General features: G+C 36.0%; 1 protein-coding gene across 1 annotated transcript in view; it reads left to right on the plus strand.

Annotated features, from left to right (window-relative positions):
- The window catches only part of ccnc (cyclin C), a 64,089-nt gene that overhangs the window by 22,650 nt on the left and 18,274 nt on the right, over positions 1-23,165 (plus strand). The window contains exons 2-7 of the mRNA XM_039747590.1: positions 5,097-5,203; positions 11,205-11,289; positions 11,670-11,739; positions 11,824-11,875; positions 12,281-12,336; positions 12,944-12,979. Of these exons, the coding sequence (XP_039603524.1) occupies positions 5,097-5,203; positions 11,205-11,289; positions 11,670-11,739; positions 11,824-11,875; positions 12,281-12,336; positions 12,944-12,979 (406 nt within the window). The remainder of the gene's footprint in view (positions 1-5,096; positions 5,204-11,204; positions 11,290-11,669; positions 11,740-11,823; positions 11,876-12,280; positions 12,337-12,943; positions 12,980-23,165) is intronic.

Genomic DNA, 23,165 nt, shown 5'->3' on the forward strand with positions numbered 1-23,165 from the left:
CTCTGCCAGAAGTCATGAGCTGAGCAAATAAGGACACACACCAAGCAAAGGGATGGTGAAACATATTAGTTTATTTGCTACTCTCAGTCAGTGTAGACATACTGATGTCATCTTTGCAAAACGAGAGACGCATGGCTATGAGTTGGTGAGAGTTGTTTTCTATGGTGTGAGAGTTAATTAAAAAACACATTTTGCTTCTATAAACCTGTGTATTGGTTTCTGCTAAGGAGCCGTGTGGGCATTTTTAAATCTTTTTCCCCTTTAGAAGGGTTTCTTTTTCTTTTTCCACGTGCACAGGAGCAAAATCAGCTGTGTGTTTGGGGTGCATTTAGAAAAGTTACTTGTTGCTTGTTATGTGTACTTGTTCTTGTTATTTGTATTCAATCTAGCATCTGCGAGGCAGGGCAGTAAGCAGCAGTGGCATCTTTGTAAGTAAATAACTGGCGTCATAGTGATGAATAGTAATAAGTAAAAGAAACAGGGATTCTTTAGTGAGGGGCGAAAAAAAGAAAAAGAGCATCTGACTTCAATGCGGTAAAGAGAACGACTCAGCGGTAAAAAATTAATTAGCAGCAGATATTTAACAAGTTACATTTACACTCTTCAAGTTCCCAGAACTAAGTTCAGCAGCATGGGTGACGGGGCCTTTTCTTCTGTGGCGCTGAGACTGTGGAACGCCCTCTTGGATTATCTGAGAACCCCACAGTCGATTGATGTTTTTAAACGAGATTTAAAAACATATCTTTTTAGAAAGATATTTTATTATTGAAATATTTTTTTTTTTTTAGTTTTTTTTTATTACTTTATTTTACTCTGTAGCACTTTGAGATTGTTTATATAAAGTGCAGTATAAATAAAATGTATTATTATTATAAGTTTTTCTAGTTTGATCAGTTTGTAGTGTTCAGGAAAGTAGAGCAGGTAAAAGGGTGACAGCATAAGGGATCTTTAATACGAAGGAGTACAGATGGTGCAAGTGGAAAGATTTTAAGTAAAGAATAAGAGGAGCGCAAAGTTAGGAGAGCAGACCGAGAAAAGTGAAGTTAATCTCATAGAAGAACAAACAGCAGGCAGTCGAGGGGGAGAAGATTATAGGACCTTAAAGTGCCAGAAGGTATAAAATAACTGTAGCAGTTCTTTGGTGTATTATTTTTAGAAAGGACAGACAGAACAGAAAAGGAGGTGGGGTTTCTGTTTATGTAAAACAGAATTTAAATGCAAGTCCTGTTCAGTTGGATGATGAGCCTCATCTTAGTGAGGACATCTGGCTTCACCTGGAATGCATTAGGGAAAGAGGTCTAAATTTGGTAGTGTGTTACAGACCGCCCAATGCAGACAGTAATTTCAACGCATATCTTTTTAGTAATATTAAAAAGGCAAGTTTACAGGGGGATATTATAGTTATGGATGTCTAACTACCTGAATATTAACTGGGATAACCTTGCAAATAGCAAAGCACAAGACCTGGAGTAATCAGTGGCTCTTTTTTTAGCACAGTATGTTAAAGCAACAACAGGGGGAGAAGCCTGTCTGGATTAGGTATTTTGTAATAATCAGGACAGAATTGAGAAGAGTATAGGTGATTGAAGCACTAGGGTCAAGTGGCCATAATATAATACAATTCTCAGTTTTTTTGGAGGAGTGCAGATGCAAAGACTGAAACAGTTTAGTTTGACATTGGTAGAGCAAATTTTGACCAGATGCAGCAAAGGAGGATAGACAGGGATAAGCTTTTAAGTGTATATACAGCTGAGCAGCAGTAGAATAGGTTTAAAAAACATTTTGCATATAATGCAGGACAGGAATATAGCTAAGTTTGGAATTAGTAGGAAATTTGAGAAAACTTTATTGTGAGAAGCAGAGGATTATGGTGTGAGGAACCTTATCAGAATTGGCTGATGTTAAGAGTTGTGTTCAACAGGGGTCAGTGCAAGGGCAACTGCTATTTTTAATAGATGTAAATAATTTGGATAGGAATATACTGTAAGTAACAAGCTGGTTAAGTTTGCAGATGATACCAAGATAGGTAGATCAGGAGATAATCTGGAATCTGTTATGTCATTACAAAGAGACTTGGACAGCATACCGGCTTGGGCAGATTTATGGTAGATGACAGGTAATTTCAGTAAATTTAAAGTATTACATGTAGAAAGTTAAAATGTTAGGTTTGACTACACAATTGGAAGTATGAAAATCAAAAGTATACCTTAGCAGGTCATAGTGGAGCGGCAACTAGGCTGATTCTAAGCCTCCAGGGGATGATATTATGAACAAAGATTACAAGAGCTGAGCCTTTCCAGCTTAGGCAAAAGAACATGGTATCACAGCTGCAACTTGTTTAGGGTGAATTTCAGAATTTTTACACAGAGAACCGTAGACAAAAGGAGTAAGCTACCAAGTAGTGTGGTAGATAGTAAGACTTTAGGGACTTTCCAAACTAGACTTAATGTCATTTTAGAATAATTAAGTGGATAGGAATGGTGAACTTTTTTGGTCTGAATGGCCTGTTCTCATCTAGATTGTTCTAATATTCCAATATTATAATTGTCATGACAAGCACAAACCGCTGTTTAGTGAGAGTTCTTTGCAGACACCACCACTTTTGAGGTCCAGTTAGGTTCCATATACCTAGCCTTATCTCACTTTACATAAGATCACATGATTCAAAAGGTAAAAAGTTTGCTTTGGATCAGAGTCCTCTGTTACCAATTATTAACAAGCCGTCTTGCATTTCATCATGTTATTTACTTTGGTCACCCCATTACTAGTGTATTAAATCTAAAAATTCTATCATTTTCAACTTTATTCTTTGCTCCTTTAACATTGTTTAATTTTAAATAAATGTTTTATTTATTGTAAGAAGAGTTTGTGTGTTCTGTATTACTTTTATTAAGCAACTGCTGCTAACATGGCACGTAACAACTTAGTAATTTTTCTCTGATAGTATTTGTTTTGCTTTGCATGCTAATGACATTGTATAGTTAAGACATATTCTAGTCTGCAAGAAAGGAAAGTCAAAGTACTTATGGTGACCAAAATGTAGTCTTTTGTGCTATCTAAGTGTACAGGGTTTATTTGGGGAAAAACTGCTGAAATAAAAAAAAATGCTGAAATGTATTCAATAGCTCAGCTTTGTCAGTCATATTTATGCCTGCATGTATGTTAAACTATGCATCAATTAAATTCCTACCATTGACGCAAAATCTGCCATTGCTCTTATCACAAAGCTGTGCACAAAACATTTCACCTTGACATTGGAAACCTTGACACTTTTAGTGAGAGAATTGTGCGTAGATTGCTACTGATTACTGGGTGTGCCTTATGAAAGGAAATTCTGAAGGAACAGAGTTTAATGGATTTTTGCAAGGGTATGTAAGAACAGAATTGCTTTTTCAATAGTGTATACAGTATGCATAGCTTCCACTGTTTTATTTGATCAACGCCGTGATGATCAATTGATAAGCTGCAGATCTAAATCGTCCAATTTTCCCTACAAAAGAATGGATCACTGATTAGTAAACTGGCCGAGCATGAAGTTTACAGTAATTTAGTTGTAGTGTTCTTTTATGCAAAGTATTGCAGTAGTTATGATTGTGCATGTTTCTTTTCTTTCTTTCTTTTTTTTTTGCTTTAAAGTTTTCGTAAATAGAGAGCAGCAAGGCAGACTTCACCAGAGAGACAGAAGACCGGAATATCAGCCATTACATTAAAGAAAGTGGAGTAATGAACTGTGCAATTAAGCAAATGGCAGGAAAAGTTGTTTTAATGAATTCAGACATTTTTATTTAGTACTTTGTAATTAAAATTGACAGTGCTTGTATGAGTTTGGATATTGAGCAAGCTTGTGTTAAGTTCATCAGCTCACATTTTCAATAATAGATAAATAATTTGAAATTTCTACTTAGTAAACAATAGGCTTGTTAGCTTAAAAGCAAACTTTGTCTATTTTACTTGTAAACATATTAAGCATGTTAACCTTGTATCTTATTGATAAACATGTTATGGGCATTTGATAGATTTGTGGCCCTTATAAGGGTCTGTGTTATGTTTATTATTTGTGGTGCCATACAGCATAAGCTTTGGTAAGAAACAAGTAGTGCATAATTAAAATGGTAATCCGTATTTATAATCGCACGTCAAAAATTAGTAAAGTCTTGCTGTAGAAAAAAAATAAACACACGTATGAATATAGTAAACGTTTATTTTAACACAAACAAGCTGTAGTGCAGTTACTGATTAAAAATGAATAAAACCTGTAAGTGCACATATATTTACTTTTAAACAGTGGTTGACTGCCAGTATTAATTAATTGAATAAATGTATGACAATATTTTTTTTTTTTGTTAGGTAAATGGTGAAAAGTAATTTTTTTATAAGCTTTGTTTCAGATAAGTGCATCAGAGAAAAAACTAAATAATATGACAGCTTTGAATTATGGAAGGCATTTTACTTTCTTTTATGCCATGTGTATGTTTGTACATATTTTATCAAATTTTATTTATTTTAGTATTTTTATGGTCACTGAATATTAAGCCCTCAGAATTTCCTTTTGTTTACAAAAAATTAACAGGTAGGAGCTGCTGTCTACAGTTTAATTATAAAAATAGCAAAGTTAACAGATTACTTTTATACATCAGGCTTCAATGCATTTGTTTATGCAGGGACTTAGTGGAGAATGTTTTTTAAAGAGATAAAAAAAGATCGGAATCAGCCAGTTCAGTAACATGAAATCAGTGACAGTATTGGCCCTTCAAAAACCTGATTAGAGCATCTCTAGACTACAGCTTGACATTGTTACAATATCATGGACAGCCAACAAATCCTTTGACTTAGTGAGACTATCATTCACAATTATATTTCAGATTGAATCTCCCTACAAAGTGCAAAAGCAGGTATCTTAAATTAAGTGCATCTGGTCACTGACTTCTGTGTAACCTGGAAATGAGTTCAGAAACTGAATGAAATGATAAATATTTTCTCTTACACTGAATAAAGATTGTTTTTATTGTAAGGAAACCTGTTAATTTAGTAAATAACATTGTAGTAACTGATTTTAGTGGATAATGACATACATTAAATGTTGCTTTTATGTTTAGTTTGCAGTGGATACTTGATAAGCAAGACTTAATGAAAGAACGCCAGAAAGATCTGAAGTTTTTGACAGAAGAGGAATATTGGAAATTGCAGATCTTCTTTGCGAATGGTAAACTTTTTTTTTTTTAAATAAAATGTGACTGATTTCTAGAAGCAGGAAGTACAATGGAAAGGTGATACAAGGTGAGGCAGAAAGGACGGAAGTTTTTGAAATGGCTAGAACTCAACACTAGGTGGAGTGACAGATATGCGGTAGGTGGCATTAGGTTCGCAAAGTCTTAGCATTTTTTTATTTTCTTTTTAGTTAAAGCCATGGAGCCGTGGACGATAGATCACCGCATTTTTGCATACGACTGTTTGCAAAAGAGCAACCAATCTATTACCTCAGTTCAGTGTGAATTTTGTTGCCATTTCAATATCCACAGAAATAAAGCTGAAAATAGGAAAGCGTATGACTAGCCCTGCTGTCCAAGTCAATCTGCTTGGAAGCATTCTTCTGAACTTGGCCTCAGTAATCGTTTGGTAAGGCGTATTTTGCATTTAGACCTGCATTTCCATCCCTAAAAATTGTCAAATGCTATTTCAGTAACTCAAATCTTTCAATAAATTTCTTTTTACACATTTGCTGTATGTGAAAGATTTTAAAAAATCAAATTCATTATAATCCATAAACCATAGAAAGTATTAACATTCATCAGTCTTATATAATAAGAAGCAGTACAGCTGAATTTCCTTTCACATATAGTTTTACAGAATTGACAGTAAAATGTATTTTGCATGCTGTATGCACATGTTCATCCACTTTATGTATCTATTTCATGCATTTGTTGAACAAACTCTTATTAGCCTTTTCTCTCTGATCTTAATAAGAGTCGTGTGAGTTAAGGATTTGTTGCTCCATTTCTCCTGTAGTTAAAAAGAATAAATGCTGTTTGCAACGACCTCTTTTTATCATTAGGTAGGCTTGATTCTTTGACATAAAACCTGATTACAAAGTAAAAGGATATCAGAACTAATTTCAGAGATCCCCAAACATATTAAATAAATTGTTCCTCTGCTGTGCTTTTAATGTTTCCCAGAGTGTTTCCACAGATATGTCTGGAGTTGCATTAAGCTTCATTCAATAACCGTAGATTGTATTGATAGAGAATGGTGATTTAAAAATAACAGGAACATGGTACCTGATAACAATCGCATAATATTTACCAGATTGAAAGAAGGCAAAAGACTGGTTTCAGTAATAATCTTTTTCGTGAATATGTTGTACTGTTCTGAAAAAGGTATTGTACAGAATCAGGGTAGATAAATCTCCGCAGATCCAAAAAGTTATGATCTTTAATTAACTGCTGTTTTCTTGGTGGCAACAAATGAAATTGCCTTGTGATCAGGACTCTATCCTTGTGTATGTAGTTCATTTACTGTCCAATGGAATCACTTTGCTGCCAAAACTGATCCCTGATAAGTAAATTAATCTGTTGCAAAAATATTATACCTGGTATTAGCAATCAGATGCAAGAGTGCCATTATTCTTTTAAACTTATGATTGAGACCTTTAACATTCTAATGTAATAACATTAATGTATAATTACTATTATGTGACATTTTGCTCCCTGTAATTCCTGTTCCTATTTGGGAAAAGGGAAATGACACCTCTAATGTTGTTAATTTTCAGTAAAATTCTACATTTTCAAGTGTTGAGCCTTACCAAAGAGAGTAATATCTTGCTGGATGGATTATTTCTAGGATTGTGTGAGATGAGCTTCTTGTTTTATTGGTGGTTGAATAACAATGAACTACTGTTAAATTAATACTTAAATAAAGTAGTGTATAACAATTTATATAGAAAATAAGAATCATAAATATAATAGATATGATACTGGGAGGAGAATTGAAGTAAACATAGAAAGTTACAGGTTGCCAAGAACCTTTTTATAAAGTAGATTGTGTTTATAAGAGTGGATCAACCAGTATCCTTTTTAGTATATCTAAATTATCAATAACCAAATGCAGTGCGAGGCAAATAGTTAAGAGAGTACAGAGAGAGAGACAGACACTGCTTGCTCAGAAGAGGGGGCAGAGTTACTGTTAGCTTAGTGACATAGAGGGCCTAGTTCACAGCCAGCCTCTCTGTGTGCAGATGCAAAACAGAAAGGGATGGGGTTTTGAGTGATTTCTGAACAAATTATGTCAGTGATTAGCAGGCACCATATACTGTAGTCAGATCAGCGGCGAATGGAGCTTTCAACAAGTAATTTTTATTTTATTTTATTTTTTTTTAAATGTTAAACAAAAGATTATCTATACAGGCTTAACTTCAGTAATTGAGGCAAAAAGTGCTTTTACAAAATATTACTAAAAGGAGGTGAACCCTTAAAGGGTGAGTTTGGTATTTTTTTAAGTCAAAGTTATTTATTTATTTTTTTTTTATGATCATGTTATGAAGCTAATGGGTATCCTTCTGGGAATGACTCTTTGATAGCCAGGACCACTGGTGAAGAATCAAATATCAAAAACATTATTATATTTGTGATCAAGAACCCCATAATAGCATAAAGTGAAACTCTCCATGCCTATATTACCCACTCCCATTTTTCAAAGTTTTGTGAAAAAGAGTAACTTTAACAACTTGCATCCAATTAAGAGGTGAACCTCTGGAGTTGCATAATGCGAAATGAACTTCAAGTCCTTTCCGATCATTTTTGCTGAAGAAATTGGTTTACTTTTTATCATAAGGGTGTAATGTCCTACATAAAACATGCTCCAAAAATGGCCTAAAAATTATGTTTTTTTCAGGTGTAGTGGGACAAAAACGGGGAGGAAACCTCAAAATCTTGCATATCTAAACATTGGGTGGTGTGACCGTCGCTCAGGGTGGTGTGCTGCCCAACATTCAGGCCGTGCTTCTGCCCAAGAAGACAGAGAAACCAGCTAAGAGTAAACATCAAAATGTGTCAAACGTTTTATTATATTGGGTTTTCTCATACCGGTGAGTCGAGGCATCTTCTATGCTTGACGAAAGTTTTTTATTTTTCCACAACTCCACCCACAATTTATTATTTTTAGTTTACTTTTGTTGTTACTGTACAAGCATGTCTCAGATATGTGGAAACCACATTTTCTAAAATGAGAGCCTTTGCTATTTTAAAGTGGTTTGTACTTACATTTGGACCTTTTTACCCTATACTTCTATTTTAAATCTCAAGAGCAGGAGAGGTTTTTTTTGTTTTCTGTTTTTTTTTTTTTTTTAAATATACTTTACATTAGTACATATTTTCAGTGGCAAATTACTGTATACAGTACCTACCATGATTGTGAAGATGCAACTTCAACTTAAAAAATACTGAACATTAAACAGTGAAACCATTGAAAAATTTTATTTTTGATTATTTTTCCTAAATAAAAATCTATTTGCTTTTAACTTAAATATGGCTGGTCTAGTATAATTTGATTTCTTTCAGCTTTTTCTAAAACAAGTGCTGAAATTTCTATAAGCGTGGATGTACTTTTGATTTTTGTTTTGAAACATGGTCAGATGAAGCAAAAACTTTAAATGGAGAACTAATCTAAAAGAAGTGATAATGTACAGATTGATTCAGACATGGACATAACTTAAATGCTGAAGTGTGTGTAGGTTTTATGATTTGTCCAGATTTTAATAATTGTTTCATATTGTAAGAGACTGTGAAAGATATTGTTTCACAAAGCCCACAGTGTATGCAAATATCTATTTTTATAGTGTGCTTTTTGCAGTAACTTCGTGATACTGGAACAATAGCGTAGCCAAGGAGAAAGATTCACACTTAGTAATAACTGAATGGTTTACATCAGCAAAGCTCAACAGTGGAAAGGGCCAATTTGAAAATACTAAATAAAGTAATATTGTTATTTCTTCCACCAATCTAACAATAAAGCAAAACTAAAAAAAAATATATTTGTCACCATTGTAAATTAATATACCATGCTTAATTTTGCCATGCTTTTGTGTTGCTTTGAAAGCAAGGTAAAAATAGTGTGTGAGTACAGAATGCTGGAAAAAACATTTTTGAACTATATTATTAAGTATTGAAGATATATTGTTTATCTTTTTTTTAAAAATAAAGTAGAAAATTTCTAAGTCTTACTTCACAACTTAATAAACTTTAAAAGGAATACTCCATCCAGAAATGATAATTTGTGTATCAATTAGAAAAACTGTTTTTAGTGATAGCTAACAGACATTTTAGTGTCATGTTTTCATGAATAATGGACATCAGAAGACTCCTCATACAGTGGATTTCTGTAGCATTTGAGTGTACTTCTGTCTTCTCTCTTGTTTGAGAGCATTTTTTAAAAGTAGTTTATTTTAATGATATTTGAGCAAAATACATGTGTTTGCAGTATTGTGAGCATATGACTATACACCAGACAGTTGAATTATATGACATAATTTAGAAATTCTCATCCCAAATCTAGTTGGCTTCAAAACTGCTAACTGTAGTCTTCTGGCCTAGCAGACTCCAAACAAGTTGAGCTCTCAAAATAAGTAAAAGTTGACTAAACTTTCAGCTTGTGTACAAAATGGCAGCCAAAGAACCCTTATATATGTAGGATTTGTTAGCAAAAAATAAAATACAAGTAAAATGCTCAAAAAAAACAAAAATTGGCAGAAGGTGTTACCCAAAGGCAACCCTAAGCAAACAAGTCAAAATCCATAGTCCAGTGATAAGAGCAGAATAAATCAAGAAAATACAGAAAATCCAAAGAAAATTGCAGTACTCACAACTCCTTCACAAACCATGTTTTCCTGTGCCTGAGCCTTTTCTGCTGCAATTTAATAGCTAAAGGATAGGCTCAGGAGTGGTGGCATCAGGGTGGCACTGCCCCAGAGGGGCTCAACACACAAAACACAAGGAATGTCCGGACATTTGAATGATACATAATTACAAACAGAAAATATTTAAAAATGTAAAAATTAACTAAAGAACAACAAAAATAACCATACAACAGCAGCACACATTAATACCATCATAAAGATACACAAATTATTATTTTTGGATGGGGTATTACCTTTAATGTTTATTAGAAAAGATATTTTGATGATATGGCAGCATGGTGGCGCAGTGGTAGCGCTACTTCCTTGCAGTTAAGAGACCTGGGTTCGCTTCCCGGGTCCTCCCTGCATGGAGTTTGCATGTTCTCCCCGTGTGTGCGTGGATTTCCTCCCACAGTCCAAAGACATGCAGGTTAGGTGCATTGGCGATTCTAAATTGTCTCTAGTCCGTACTTGGTGTGTGTGTGTGTGCGTGCCCTGCAGTGGGCTGGCACCCTGCCCGGGGTTTGTTCCTGTCTTGCACCCTGTGTTGGCTGGGATTGGCTCCAGCAGACCCCTGTGACCCTGTAGTTAGGATATAACGGGTTGGATAATGGATGGATGGATGGAGTTTTTTTTTTTTTTTTTTTAAATACCTGCGCCAAGAGATGTCATATTTATTTGATGAGCAAGCAGGTGGCAGGACCCTGTGCAAAGCAGGAAACCATGCCATACTGGGTGCCAGTCAATCCAGCCCACTCATACATATACCCAAGCTCACACTAGTGCAGAGGCCAATTTGAAATTTCCAGTTAAGGTAACTGCTACATCTTTTAATATGGGGTTAGGGGTATTGGAGTGTTTTATAAAGTGGAATATGTAAAAATAAATAGAATTGATTTTTTTCTGTCTCAAATGTTTATAAATAAAAGGTTTAATTGAGCCTGTTTACATACAAAGAAAGATAAAAAAAAAAAAATGTCAATTTTGTTCTGGGATGAAAGTCGTTACATTTCAAAAGCAACTCTTTTTTGCAGTATAAGCAGATATCCAGTTCATTGTATTTTTATGTTAAATGTAAGTTTATGTTAAAGGTGCTTTAAAATAACAAGAGAGATTAATTGGCCTGTAGCTAATCTGGTAGAATACAGTGCTTATCTAAATCGGGAATAGTATATCTAATTAATATTTATGAACAATGTATTACAAGTAATTTCATAAGGTTGCAGGCAGTGAATTATACACTTTTTGACCTGACAATACCCTTTTTTTAAATAAATTCAGATCCAGAATGTATGCTAATATGTCTGTTTTTTTGCAGTTATTCAAGCCTTAGGAGAACACCTGAAACTTAGACAACAAGTAATAGCCACAGCAACAGTTTACTTTAAAAGATTCTATGCCAGGTAACATTTTACAAATATAAAGAAGAAAGGAAAATATGGTGAACGTTTTCAACATGCTTTAAGATCCTTATAAATGTAATATATTGGTGTAATATATTGGTAATACTTGCTACAGTAAATAAAATGTAAAGGAAAGCCTATAAAATGTTATCATGTTAGTCCTAAAATGTATGTTCACTGTTACTTTTATTACACACTGTTTAGTATTTTTATTATAATAGGGAGTCTTTCCTACAATTGTGTTCTGAAATTATCCATTTATTATACTGTGATATTTGTATTATACTGTTTATTATAACAGAGAAACATGGTTTGTGTGAACAGTCAAATATATTTCAGTATTGTTGACAGCTGATAAGGTAAATTATATTTATTTACAGATACTCCCTAAAGAGTATAGATCCAGTTCTTATGGCACCAACCTGTGTATTTTTGGCATCCAAAGTTGAGGTATCATTTAATTTTGATCTGTTTTTATAAACTTTGAATTGTCGAATTCAGTGGTAAACATTTTTTTTCTCTGTACAAATTTAGGAATTTGGTGTTGTTTCAAACACCCGTTTGATATCTGCAGCTACATCTGTATGTAAGTATTTGTAGAAATATAGTAGCTAATTATGAAGGAACACTTCAAATAATCTATAAATTTAATTTAAAAGGAAATAGTTTTATAATGTATTATTCTGAGTAAATTGCTGTATAGTTATCTTAATATCTAATTATTTAATTTGAAGAGTTAATTGTTTTATACAATAAATTTTGTTAAAAATCAGTAATTTATAAAGTAAACTGAAAGTTCAAAGTTTACCTGGAAGGTGATATTTTTGATGCTTAATTCTAACATGCATTCAATGCTATATATACATTATTAGACATTCTTCTTAAGGAGTATGTGGATTTCTTTTGCTCAAAACTGATTATATACCTTAACTGATATACTACCACCTTTCTTTTTCTGCTTCACTAAATGATTTCTTTTTTGTCATTTTAGTAAAGACTAGGTTCTCATATGCTTTTCCAAAGGAATTTCCATACAGAATGAATCATGTATGTATTAATTTTAGATTTGGATCAGTTGATATAATGTAGTAATTTTACTTCTTTAAGTCTTGTTATTTGTCTGGATATGTTTGTAACAGTAGTTCCCACTTTCATTGTACAGTTGCTTTGAAAGTTTACAGCATGTTATGGAAAGCACCAACTTGACATGAACATGCTACATACCACAAAGCAGGGTTAAAACTTGTGGTGTACTTCGAGGGTACAATATGGACTGTTTAATTTGACATATGGGCAGTACTTACATTTTAGAGTCTTTGAATAACTCTTAAATAATATCTCTTTAATCAATATTTCTGTGCCAAATATTAATAGGAATATATTTAATTTGTTAAGTGTGGGAACTGATGTTCTAACATTGTTTGTATTAACAACTATCAAAGCTGTATTTTTGATATTCAATAATGGATAAAAGGAACAACTGATCAGTTTAAGTAATGTTGCCTTCACTGAGACATTCAATTAGACATCAATGTAAATTTAACCCAATTACTTTTTAATCTGTATATTTGAGTTGACAGAGAACATTTTAAATGCATTGTTTGTTATTAATACTTCTTTTTGTTAATTCAAGTACTTGTTTTTTATGGCACAGATACTGGAATGTGAATTTTATCTCTTGGAACTAATGGTAAGTCTCATAAAAGAATAAGAAAACACGGTTTTAAAAGCTGTTAAATATAATATGTGGCCTTAACTTTATTTCATATATTTATTAATTACTTAGTTGTTATTCATTTTGGAAGTTATACACTAAACTATAGCAGTTAATGCCCCTGTTTTATGAAATGTTTATGAGCATGAATAAATTTGTAAAACGTTTAAAAAATGCTGATGACTCAACCATTGTTGGGCTCCTGAGGAATGGTGATGAATCTGCATGCAGATAGGAGGTTGAGCAGCTGCCCCTTTGGTGTAGTCAGAACAATCTGGAGCTAATCACTTTCAAAATTGTTTAGATTACAGTGGACTTTAGGAGAGATCCCACAATATTATCCCCTTACTCCATACTTAATACTGTTGTGATAACTGTGGAAACCTTCATGTTTCTCAGGTCTATTATCTTTCGGGACTTGAAATGGGAGACCAATGTAGGATCCATCATAAAAAGGCATAAAAGCCAGTGTACTTCCTGCGACAGCTGAGGAAGTTCAACCTTCCTTAGGAGCTGCCGATTTATTTCTACACAGCAGTCATTGAGTCTGTTCTCAGCTCACCCATAACAGTCTAGTTTGGATCAGTGACTAAACATGACAGAAACGGACTACAACGAGTAGTCAGGTCTGCCAAAAATATCATTGGTGCCAGTCTGCCCACCTTACAGGAACTTTACTATTCTAGAGTCATGGAATGGGCAGGGAAAATCATCACCAACCCCTCCCATCCAGGCCACAACCTTTTTGAGCTTCTTCCATTGGCCAGTTATTATAAATTAACATATGCCAAAACAAGCAGATATAAGAACAGTTATTCCCACAGGCCATCAAGCTCACAAATGGTTAGTTCAGCTTAGTTAGGTAGGACACTGCACCCCTCAGGCCTCCTGGGGTCTTGCGATACTGTCTACATATTGTTAATTCTTGTTTTTCAGAGTTTATTTAAGCATTTCTTGCACTGAGCTGCACTATGCATTTTGTATGTGTATGTATGTATATATGCTGTCTGTGTATATGTATATGTGTATATATATATATATATATATATATATATATATATATATATATATATATATATATATATACACACACACACAGTAGAATCTCGCTTATCCGACATAAACGGGCCGGCAGAACATTGGATAGGCAAAAATGTCGGATAATGGGAGGTGTTAAGAAAAAGCCTATTAAACATCAACTATGTTATAATTTTACACATTACCTCGAAACCTTGGTTCATGAACGTCTCTGAACACGTACAAATCGGGTTATGACCAAAAAGTTTGCCAAACTTTTGCATTTGTTCACGACCACACACTAGGTATACAAACGAGCCAGTTTCCCTTTCGGTTTGTACGCGCCGATGATTTCCGCATGTGTTCAGTCTCTCCCTGTGCAGCGAGAGAGAGAGACACAGGCAGGCACATGCACGCTCAAGAGACACAGGTAGGCGCACGCACGCTCGAGAGACACAGGCAGGCGCACGCACGCTCGAGAGACACAGGCAGGCGCGCGCGCACGCATGCACAAGCGAGCAAGAGAGACAGACACAGGCAGGCGCAGGCACGCATGCGCCACAGGCAGATTTAAGAGAGTGATTTAGGTGATTTAAGAGAAAAAATATTCTGAGAAATGTGGATGCTGCCCTTCCGTGCTTAACAGGCAGAAGGTCCAAACAATTCCCAAGTCCAAAACTTAACATGAAGAGGTCGGTACATCTTCTTAGATGTAAACCCTCCATCTTCTTAAAAGAATTCATCACAAAAGCAACCTTGAATGTTGCGGGGTTTTAGTGACCTGAACTCAACCTTAAGGTACAGTAAGTAGTCGTGAAGCGCAATTTACAAAGGGAGTTTTGCTTCAATGGTGCCGGTCACACTCATTTGTAATGATTTCTACTCTCCCAGGAGCCGACGGGGCACTCAAGTGTTACAAACAGTGCGAGAAGATAGGACGCCGCCCGAAACTGCAAAGCTCTCGTCCCAGCAGAGCAGCCCGACATTCCGTGCCTCCGAGCATCCACTTTGTACTCATGACCCCTCGCCGCTGAAGGTTGTCTCATCTTCACATTGTTTACAGCTCGGCGCAGTTAAAAAGTAGAAAGACGCAAAGCTGTTTTCCTCATCTCTTCTAATATCAAGTACTGGCAATTAAAAAAAAAAAAAAAAAGTTATAATGTGGCAGTTTCCACGACAGTCACGTGGACGAATAAATAAAACTTATCTGTCAGATCGCGCCTGACGGTGGATGGCTCAGTGCTGGAGTACAGACAGGAGGGCTGGGAGAGGGCGACACGGGACACACTTCTATGGGATAGATCGGCGTGTTTGTGTTTACTTCTTTTCAATATCGGTAAAGTAACTCTCACACAAATAATATTTCATAAAGACGATATAAAAATGGCATTCACAAACGAAGTGATTAGTTCCTGTATTATAATATGTTCTGTGGTCATAAGTAATTTCCGTTTCGCGTGGTCATACGTAATTTCTGTTTCAAACGCGAAAAGAATGTTATATATATATAATGTGTGTGTGTGTGTGTGTGTATATATATATATATATATATATATATATATATATATATACATACATATATATATATATATACATACATACATATACAGTGGTATGAAAAACTATTTGCCCCCTTCCTGATTTCTTATTCTTTTGCATGTTTGTCACACAAAATGTTTCTGATCATCAAGCACATTTAACCATTATTCAAATATATCACAAGTAAACACAAAATGCAGTTTTTAAATGATCGTTTTTATTATGTAGGGAGAAAAAAAATCCAAACCTACATGGCCCTGTGTGAAAAAGTAATTGCCCGCTTGTTAAAAAATAACCTAACTGTGGTATATCACACCTGAGTTCAATTTCCGTAGCCACTCCCAGGCCTGATTACTGCCACACCTGTTTCAATCAAGAAATCACTTAAATAGGAGCTGCCTGACACAGAGAAGTAGATCAAAAGCACCTCAAAAGCTAGACATCATGCCAAGATCCAAAGAAATTCAGGAACAAATGAGAACAGAAGTAATTGAGACCCTACCATAAGAAAGAGACTTCGCAAAAACGGCCTGCATGGCAGATTTCCAAGACGCAAACCACTGTTAAGCAAAAAGAACATTAGGGCTCGTCTCAATTTTGCTAAGAAACATCTCAATGATTGCCAAGACTTTTGGGAAAATACCTTGTGGACTGATGAGACAAAAGTTGAACTTTTTGGAAGGCAAATGTCCCGTTACATCTGGCGTAAAAGGAACACAGCATTTCAGAAAAGAACATCATACCAACAGTAAAATATGGTGGTGGTAGTGTGATGGTCTGGGGTTGTTTTGCTGCTTCAGGACCTGGAAGGCTTGCTGTAATAGATGGAACCATGAATTCTATTGTCTACCAAAAAATCCTGAAGGAGAATGTCCGGCCATCTGTTCGTCAACTCAAGCTGAAGCGATCTTGGGTGCTGCAACAGGACAATGGTTCAAAACACACCAGCAAATCCACCTCTGAATGGCTGAAGAAAAACAAAATGAAGACTTTGGAGTGGCCTAGTCCTGACCTGAATCCAATTGAGATGCTATGGCAGGACCTTAAAAAGGAGGTTCATGCTAGAAAACCCTCAAATAAAGCTGAATTACAACAATTCTGCAAAGATGAGTGGGCCAAAATTCCTCCAGAGCGCTGTAAAAGACTCATTGCAAGTTATCGCAAACGCTTGATTGCAGTTATTGCTGCTAAGGGTGGCCCAACCAGTTATTAGGTTCAGGGGGCAATTACTTTTCACACAGGGCCATGTAGGTTTGGATTTTTTTCCCTAAATAATAAAAACCATCATTTAAAAACTGCATTTTGTGTTTACTTGTGTTATATTTGACTAATGGTTAAATGTGTTTGATGATAAGAAACATTTTGTGTGACAAACGTGCAAAAGAATAAGAAATCAGGAAGGGGGCAAATAGTTTTTCACACCACTGTGTGTATATATATATATATATATATATATATATATATATATATATATATATATATATATATATACATATATATATACATATATATATACATATATATATATATATATATATATATATATATATATATATATATATATATATATATATATATATATATATATATACACATATACAGTGAACCCTCGCTTATCATGGTTAATTCCATTCTAGACTCTACCGTGATAAGTGAATTTTCGCAAAGTAGGATTCTTTAACTGCGAAAATATTCGATTTATAAATAGAGTATAGAAAACCTGTTTACGACCTTCTAAATACGTTTTTTAACATTATTAGAGCCCTCTAGACATGAAATAACACCCTTTAGTCACCATTACACTCGTATTACCCAATATATTAGACAAAATAAGAGAAAATAAGACATATTAGACGTTACAAATATCATATTACTAGGCACACTCGCCTTTTAAGGCGACCGACTTTTATCCTCAAATTTTGTGCGCTTCATGTGTACATCAGGCATGTGTTAGCGTAGGGAATAAGAACATCAAAGTGCCCATTCATAACATCTCCCGAATAACCTAAGTTTTTTTTTTTTAATCCACTCAAGTGCCTGTCCAAAGTCGTACAATGTCAGCCCGAATCTGTACCGCTAAAGGCGGAGTTTCATGCACTAAATAAGCTATAGATGAGAAAAAGCAAGCACCATCTCCTCTGATATTTACTACGCGATGAGGCATTTGTACTCCATCAACATTAATTATTTCCAGAGACATAATTTTGTCTATTTTTCCAGCGCATCGCGCACAAAAGCAAGGGAACGGTGACAGCACCAGAAATCTGCTCACATTGCGTCGCTTCGCACCTCAAGCCGCAAGTAGTAAGTCTGTAATAAGCGGAATACCGCTACGCTTTGCACTCACGGGACGGAAGGACAATCCCGAACGCTTTATCTAGTAGATTATTGTACTGTACATTTAATTGCACACAACCACTAACCTATGAAGGCACGACCTCAGTAGGAGAGTCTTCAGAGGTGGTGCAGTATCTTCAGCAGGTGCATAGTTGTCTTCAGTGAAGAAGTACTAGGAGTAGGCAGTGGGTGTCTGGGTGCGCGGCTGAAGAACATCTTGATAGACAGTTGCTGGCGCTGTCATTTCATATGCGTGAGGAGGCTTTTGTATGGTATTGCCATCTTTAATCATATCCAAGAGTTTCACCTTCTCCTGGATAGTAAGCATCTTCCTCTGGCGCTTAGTTTTATTGTCAGAAGGCTTAGATCGTAGCCATCGTAGGGCTTAGATAAAAGTTCTCAGAAAGCGCATGCGTAGTGACGTAAGCGTGTATGAGAAAAAATTGAGATAGAGTGAAGCCGAAAGTCAAGCGTGATGATATAGCGAGGATCACTGTGTGTGTGTGTGTGTGTGTGTGTGTGTGTGTGTATATATGTATATGTATATGTATATGTATATGTATATGTATATATATATATATATGTATATATATGTATATGTATATATATATATATATATACACACACATATATACATACATATATAGTAGTAGTGTGTTAAAGAAGTTATGAAAAAGAAAAGGGAACATTTTAAAAGTAATGTAACATAATTGTCAATATACAGTAATTGTTTTGTTAGTGTTATGAGTGTTGCTGTCATCAAGGATTTGATTATCATTTCTTTCAATCAGGTTTGTATTTGTAGGATGTGTTGTGTTCAAGTTACATTCCGTGTTTGTCAATCGTTGTAAAGATAACAGCTTTCATTCATCGAATCGTTTCTTACTGCATCAATAAACAGCTCGTCTTTCTCTTTATCGGAGATGTGACACACTGCATGCACGGGTTTTTTTTTTTTTACACGATCTTTCTTTAGCGGGAAATTGACTTTTTCCAACGTGTGCTTTGTTTCTGCAGTAGCTGCACTTATGAATATGCTTGTATGTATCACACGCTTCATATTTTTTTGCTGCCTTCTCAATTGTGTAATTCGGTTTTTGTTCAGCACTCTTTGGAACTGTTGCTTTTTGTCTGTGCACTGCGTCATTTCACGTGAGCCGCTCGGTGTACATGTATCGAAGGTTCCCAATAGTGCTGGTGCCATCTTGTGCGATGTCCACGGCTGTATTTAATGTTAGCTGAGACCTGGCACTTAAAAGTTTCTCTCGCAGTTTCGCCGAGTTTGTGCCAAACACCACCCTGACCATCTCATCTTCCTCTGCATAAGCACAGTCCTTCACCCGTGAATATTTAGCGGCAGTGTTTCTATTGGATTGCCGCTGACGGACGGCCTTATATGGGCAGGCACTAAATTACGTGGGAGGCGTAACTTTGCCTTCCACGGGCATTGAGCAGAAGTCTATTATAGACAAAAAAATAGGTTCCAGTTATGACCATTACGCGTAGAATTTCGAAATGAAACCTGCCCAACTTTTGTAAGTAAGCTGTAAGGAATAAGCCTGCCAAATTTCAGCCTTCTACCTACACGGGAAGTTGGAGAATTAGTGATGAGTCAGTGAGTGAGTGAATCAATGAGGGCTTTGCCTTTTATTAGTATATATATATATATATTTGTAGTTTTTTTTTTTTTTACATTCTCGTTTTTTTTATCTCGGCTGTGTGATTGACAGTGTGTATGTTGATTATGTAAACTTATACTGAGACACTAAAACTGGCACCAAATTCCTTGTATGCATGCTTAATTGGCCAATAAATGTGATTTTGAATTAAGCATACATTAAGGCAAACAGCAATTTTTAAAGTCAAATTTATGATACAAGCCATTGTGTGTGTGTGCGTGTGTTTTGTTTCTTTAAATACAGTTTGGTCCGTAAATATTTGGACAAAGACACTTTTTTTCTAATTTTGGTTCTGTACATTACCACAATGAATTTTAAATGAAACAACTCAGATGCAGTTGAAGTGCAGACTTTCAGCTTTAATTCAGTGGGTTGAACAAAAAGATTGCATAAAATGTGAGGCAACTAAAGCATTTTTTAACACAATCCCTTTATTTCAGGGGCTCAAAAATAATTGGACAAATTAAATAACTGGAAATAAAATGTTAACTTCTAATACTTGGTTGAAAACTCTTAGTTGGCAATGACAGCCTGAAGTCTTGAACTCATGGACATCACCAGATGCTGTGTTTCCTCCTTTTTAATGTTCTGCCAGGCCTTTACTGCAGCGAATTTCAGTTGCTGTTTGTTTGTGGGCCTTTCTTTCCAAAGTTTAGTCTTCAACAAGTGAAATGCATGCTCAATTGGGTTAAGATCAGGTGATTGACTTGGCCATTCAAGAAGTTTCCACTTCTTTGCTTTAATAAACTCCTGGGTTGCTTTGGCTGTATGTTTTAGGTCATTGTCCAACTGTATCATGAAACACCACCCAATCAATTTGACTGCATTTAGCTGGATTTGAGCAGACAGTATGTCTCTGAACACCTCAGAATTCATTTGGCTGCTTCTGTCCTGTGTCACATCTATACTAATAAGAGGCAAAGCCCTCACTGACTGACTGACTCACTCACTCACTGACTCATCACTAATTCTCCAACTTCCCATGTAGGTAGAAAGCTGAAATTTGGCAGGCTTATTCCTTACAGCTTACTTACAAAAGTTAAGCAGGTTTTATTTAGAAATTCTACACGTAACGGTCATAACGGTCGACAACGTCCGCTATGTTGAACTTTCTTATTTATGGCCCCATCTTCATGAAATTTTGTAGGTGGCTTCCCTGCGCTAACCAAAACCGATGTACGTACTTATTTCGGTGGTATGATGCCACTGTCGGCCGCCATATTGAATTTTCCAAACGTCACTAATTCTATAACTTTCCGTGTAGGTAGAAGGCTGAATTTTGGCAGGCTCATTCCTTACAGCTTACTTACAAAAGTTAATCAGGTTTCATTTAGAAATTCTACGCGTAATTGTCATAACGGTCAACAATGTCCGCCATGTTGAACTTTCATATTTATGTCCCGATCTTCTCGAAATTTGGTAGGCGGCTTCCCTGCACTAACTGAAACCAATGTACATACTTATTTCGGTGGTATGATGCCACTGTCGGCCGCCATATTGAACTTTTCAACAGTCTTTGTTACTTATGGGCCCATCTTCAAGAAATTTGGTACACGGGTTCCCAACGCTAACTGAATCCTACTTACGTACATATATACGTCCATAGCCTGCAGCTCGGTCACCATGTGAGGTGGCGTTGGGTCCCCCATCCCAACGCCTCCCACGTTGTTGGCTGCCTGCCTATATAAGACCGTCCGTCGCTCCAGTCTCTACGTTCCCTTCCTTGCTTTGCCACGGGATTCACGTCTCCCTACTGATAACTACAGCCTTTTTGTTTAATCCACGGCTTCTCTGCTGTTTTATTGTTTGTTTATTACAATTATAGTTATTGTATAGGTATTTTAGACTTACTTTACATTGCTCAGGTACCCATTTCCTTTATCATTCCAACCCCCATTACCGTGTCTATCGAGGTGATCACTATCGATCAAAGAACTGTCACTTACCGAGTGGTTTCCATGCCCGGAGATGGCACCTACCTTTTCCATTCTCTTTGTTACATATTGCACGGCCATATCAGGCTCACTCTTGATATCCAGAGGAACATTGTATCTTATGTATTGAATGACTGGGACAGGTTCAAGGTGTGGACTGATGACGGTACAGGAGATAATTATACTACACAGGAACACTATAAGAGTGAAATGCTTAAGCCCTTCACCTATGGTTCTGCATGTGAGTTGATGGCTGCCCCTGAATTGTTCGGTTGTCGCTTTCAAGTGTACCGAAATGGCCAAATATTTTACACCTTTCGACAACCGCCAATGCCTCTTAAACATCTTAGATTCACAGGTGATGATTTTAGTAGTGGACACTTTGATGTTTATGAATGTTTAATCTCTCAAAAGCTGGGTGTGATTTTATCGATGAAACCGGTTGTGTGCTTACAACGCTTGACAGATGCCGAATGTCACTTCAACACAACAAATCCTGCAAATACTGTCGTAATTGAAACAAAAAATGAAACTCAAACCGATTATGACAGCAGCAATCCAAGCTGTGAGATTTGAGACAAGATTACTGTTCACATGGCCAACTGTAAGTTGCATGCTCAAGAGTAAGCTCAGCGCACAGCTTGGTCATGTTACAACTGGAGGGCCGAACTAACAACATGGTATACAAAGAGATCCTTAACAAACAATTATTGGCATATTTTCCCTCAGTTTAAAAAGGTTTAATTTTCTTCTTAATAAAAATTTTAATGCAGTACTTCGCCCCTGCGAAGCGCGGGTATTTTGCTAGTCGTCAATAAACACTAGTGTTCCAGTGCCACTGGCAGCCATGCACTCCCATGCCATCACACTGCCTCCACCGTGTTTTACAGATGATGTGGTATGCTTTAGATAATGAGCTGTTCCACATCTTCTCCATACTTTCTTCTTGCCATCATTCTGGTAGAGGTTGACCTTGGTTTCATTTGTCCAAAGAATGTTTTTCCAGAACTGTGCTGGCTTTTTTAGATGTTCTTTAGCAAATTCCAATCTAGCCTTTCTATTCTTGAGGCTTATGAGTGGCTTGCACCTTGCAGTGCACCCTCTGTATTTTCTTTCATGCAGTCTTCTCTTTATGGTAGACTTGGATATCGATATCAACACCCTGGAGAGTGTTGTTCACTTGGTTGGCTGTTGTGAAGGAGTTTCTCTTCACCATGGAAATGATTCTGCGATCATCCACCACTGTTGTCTTCTGTGGACATCCAGGTCTTTTTGTGTTGCTGAGTTCATCAGTGCTTGCTTTCTTTCTCAGGATGTGCCAAATTGTAGGTTTTGCCACTCGTAATAGCAATAATAATAGTGTAGCAATTTCTCGGATGGGTTTTTTTTCTGTTTTCGCAGCCTAAGGATGGCTTCTTTCACCTGCATGGAGAGCTCCTTTGACCGCATGTTGTCTATTGACAGCAAAAACTTCCACATGCAAGCACCACACCTCAAATCAACTCCAGGCCTTTTATCTGCTTAATTGATAATGACAGAACGACGGACTTGCCCACACCTAGCCTTTGAGTCAATTCTCCGATTACTTTTGAGCTTCTGAAATGAAGGGATTGTGTTAAAAAAATGCTTTAGCTGCCTCACATTTTTATGCAATCT

This window comes from Polypterus senegalus, chromosome 3, assembly GCF_016835505.1.
Source record: "Polypterus senegalus isolate Bchr_013 chromosome 3, ASM1683550v1, whole genome shotgun sequence".
Taxonomy (NCBI): domain Eukaryota; kingdom Metazoa; phylum Chordata; class Cladistia; order Polypteriformes; family Polypteridae; genus Polypterus; species Polypterus senegalus.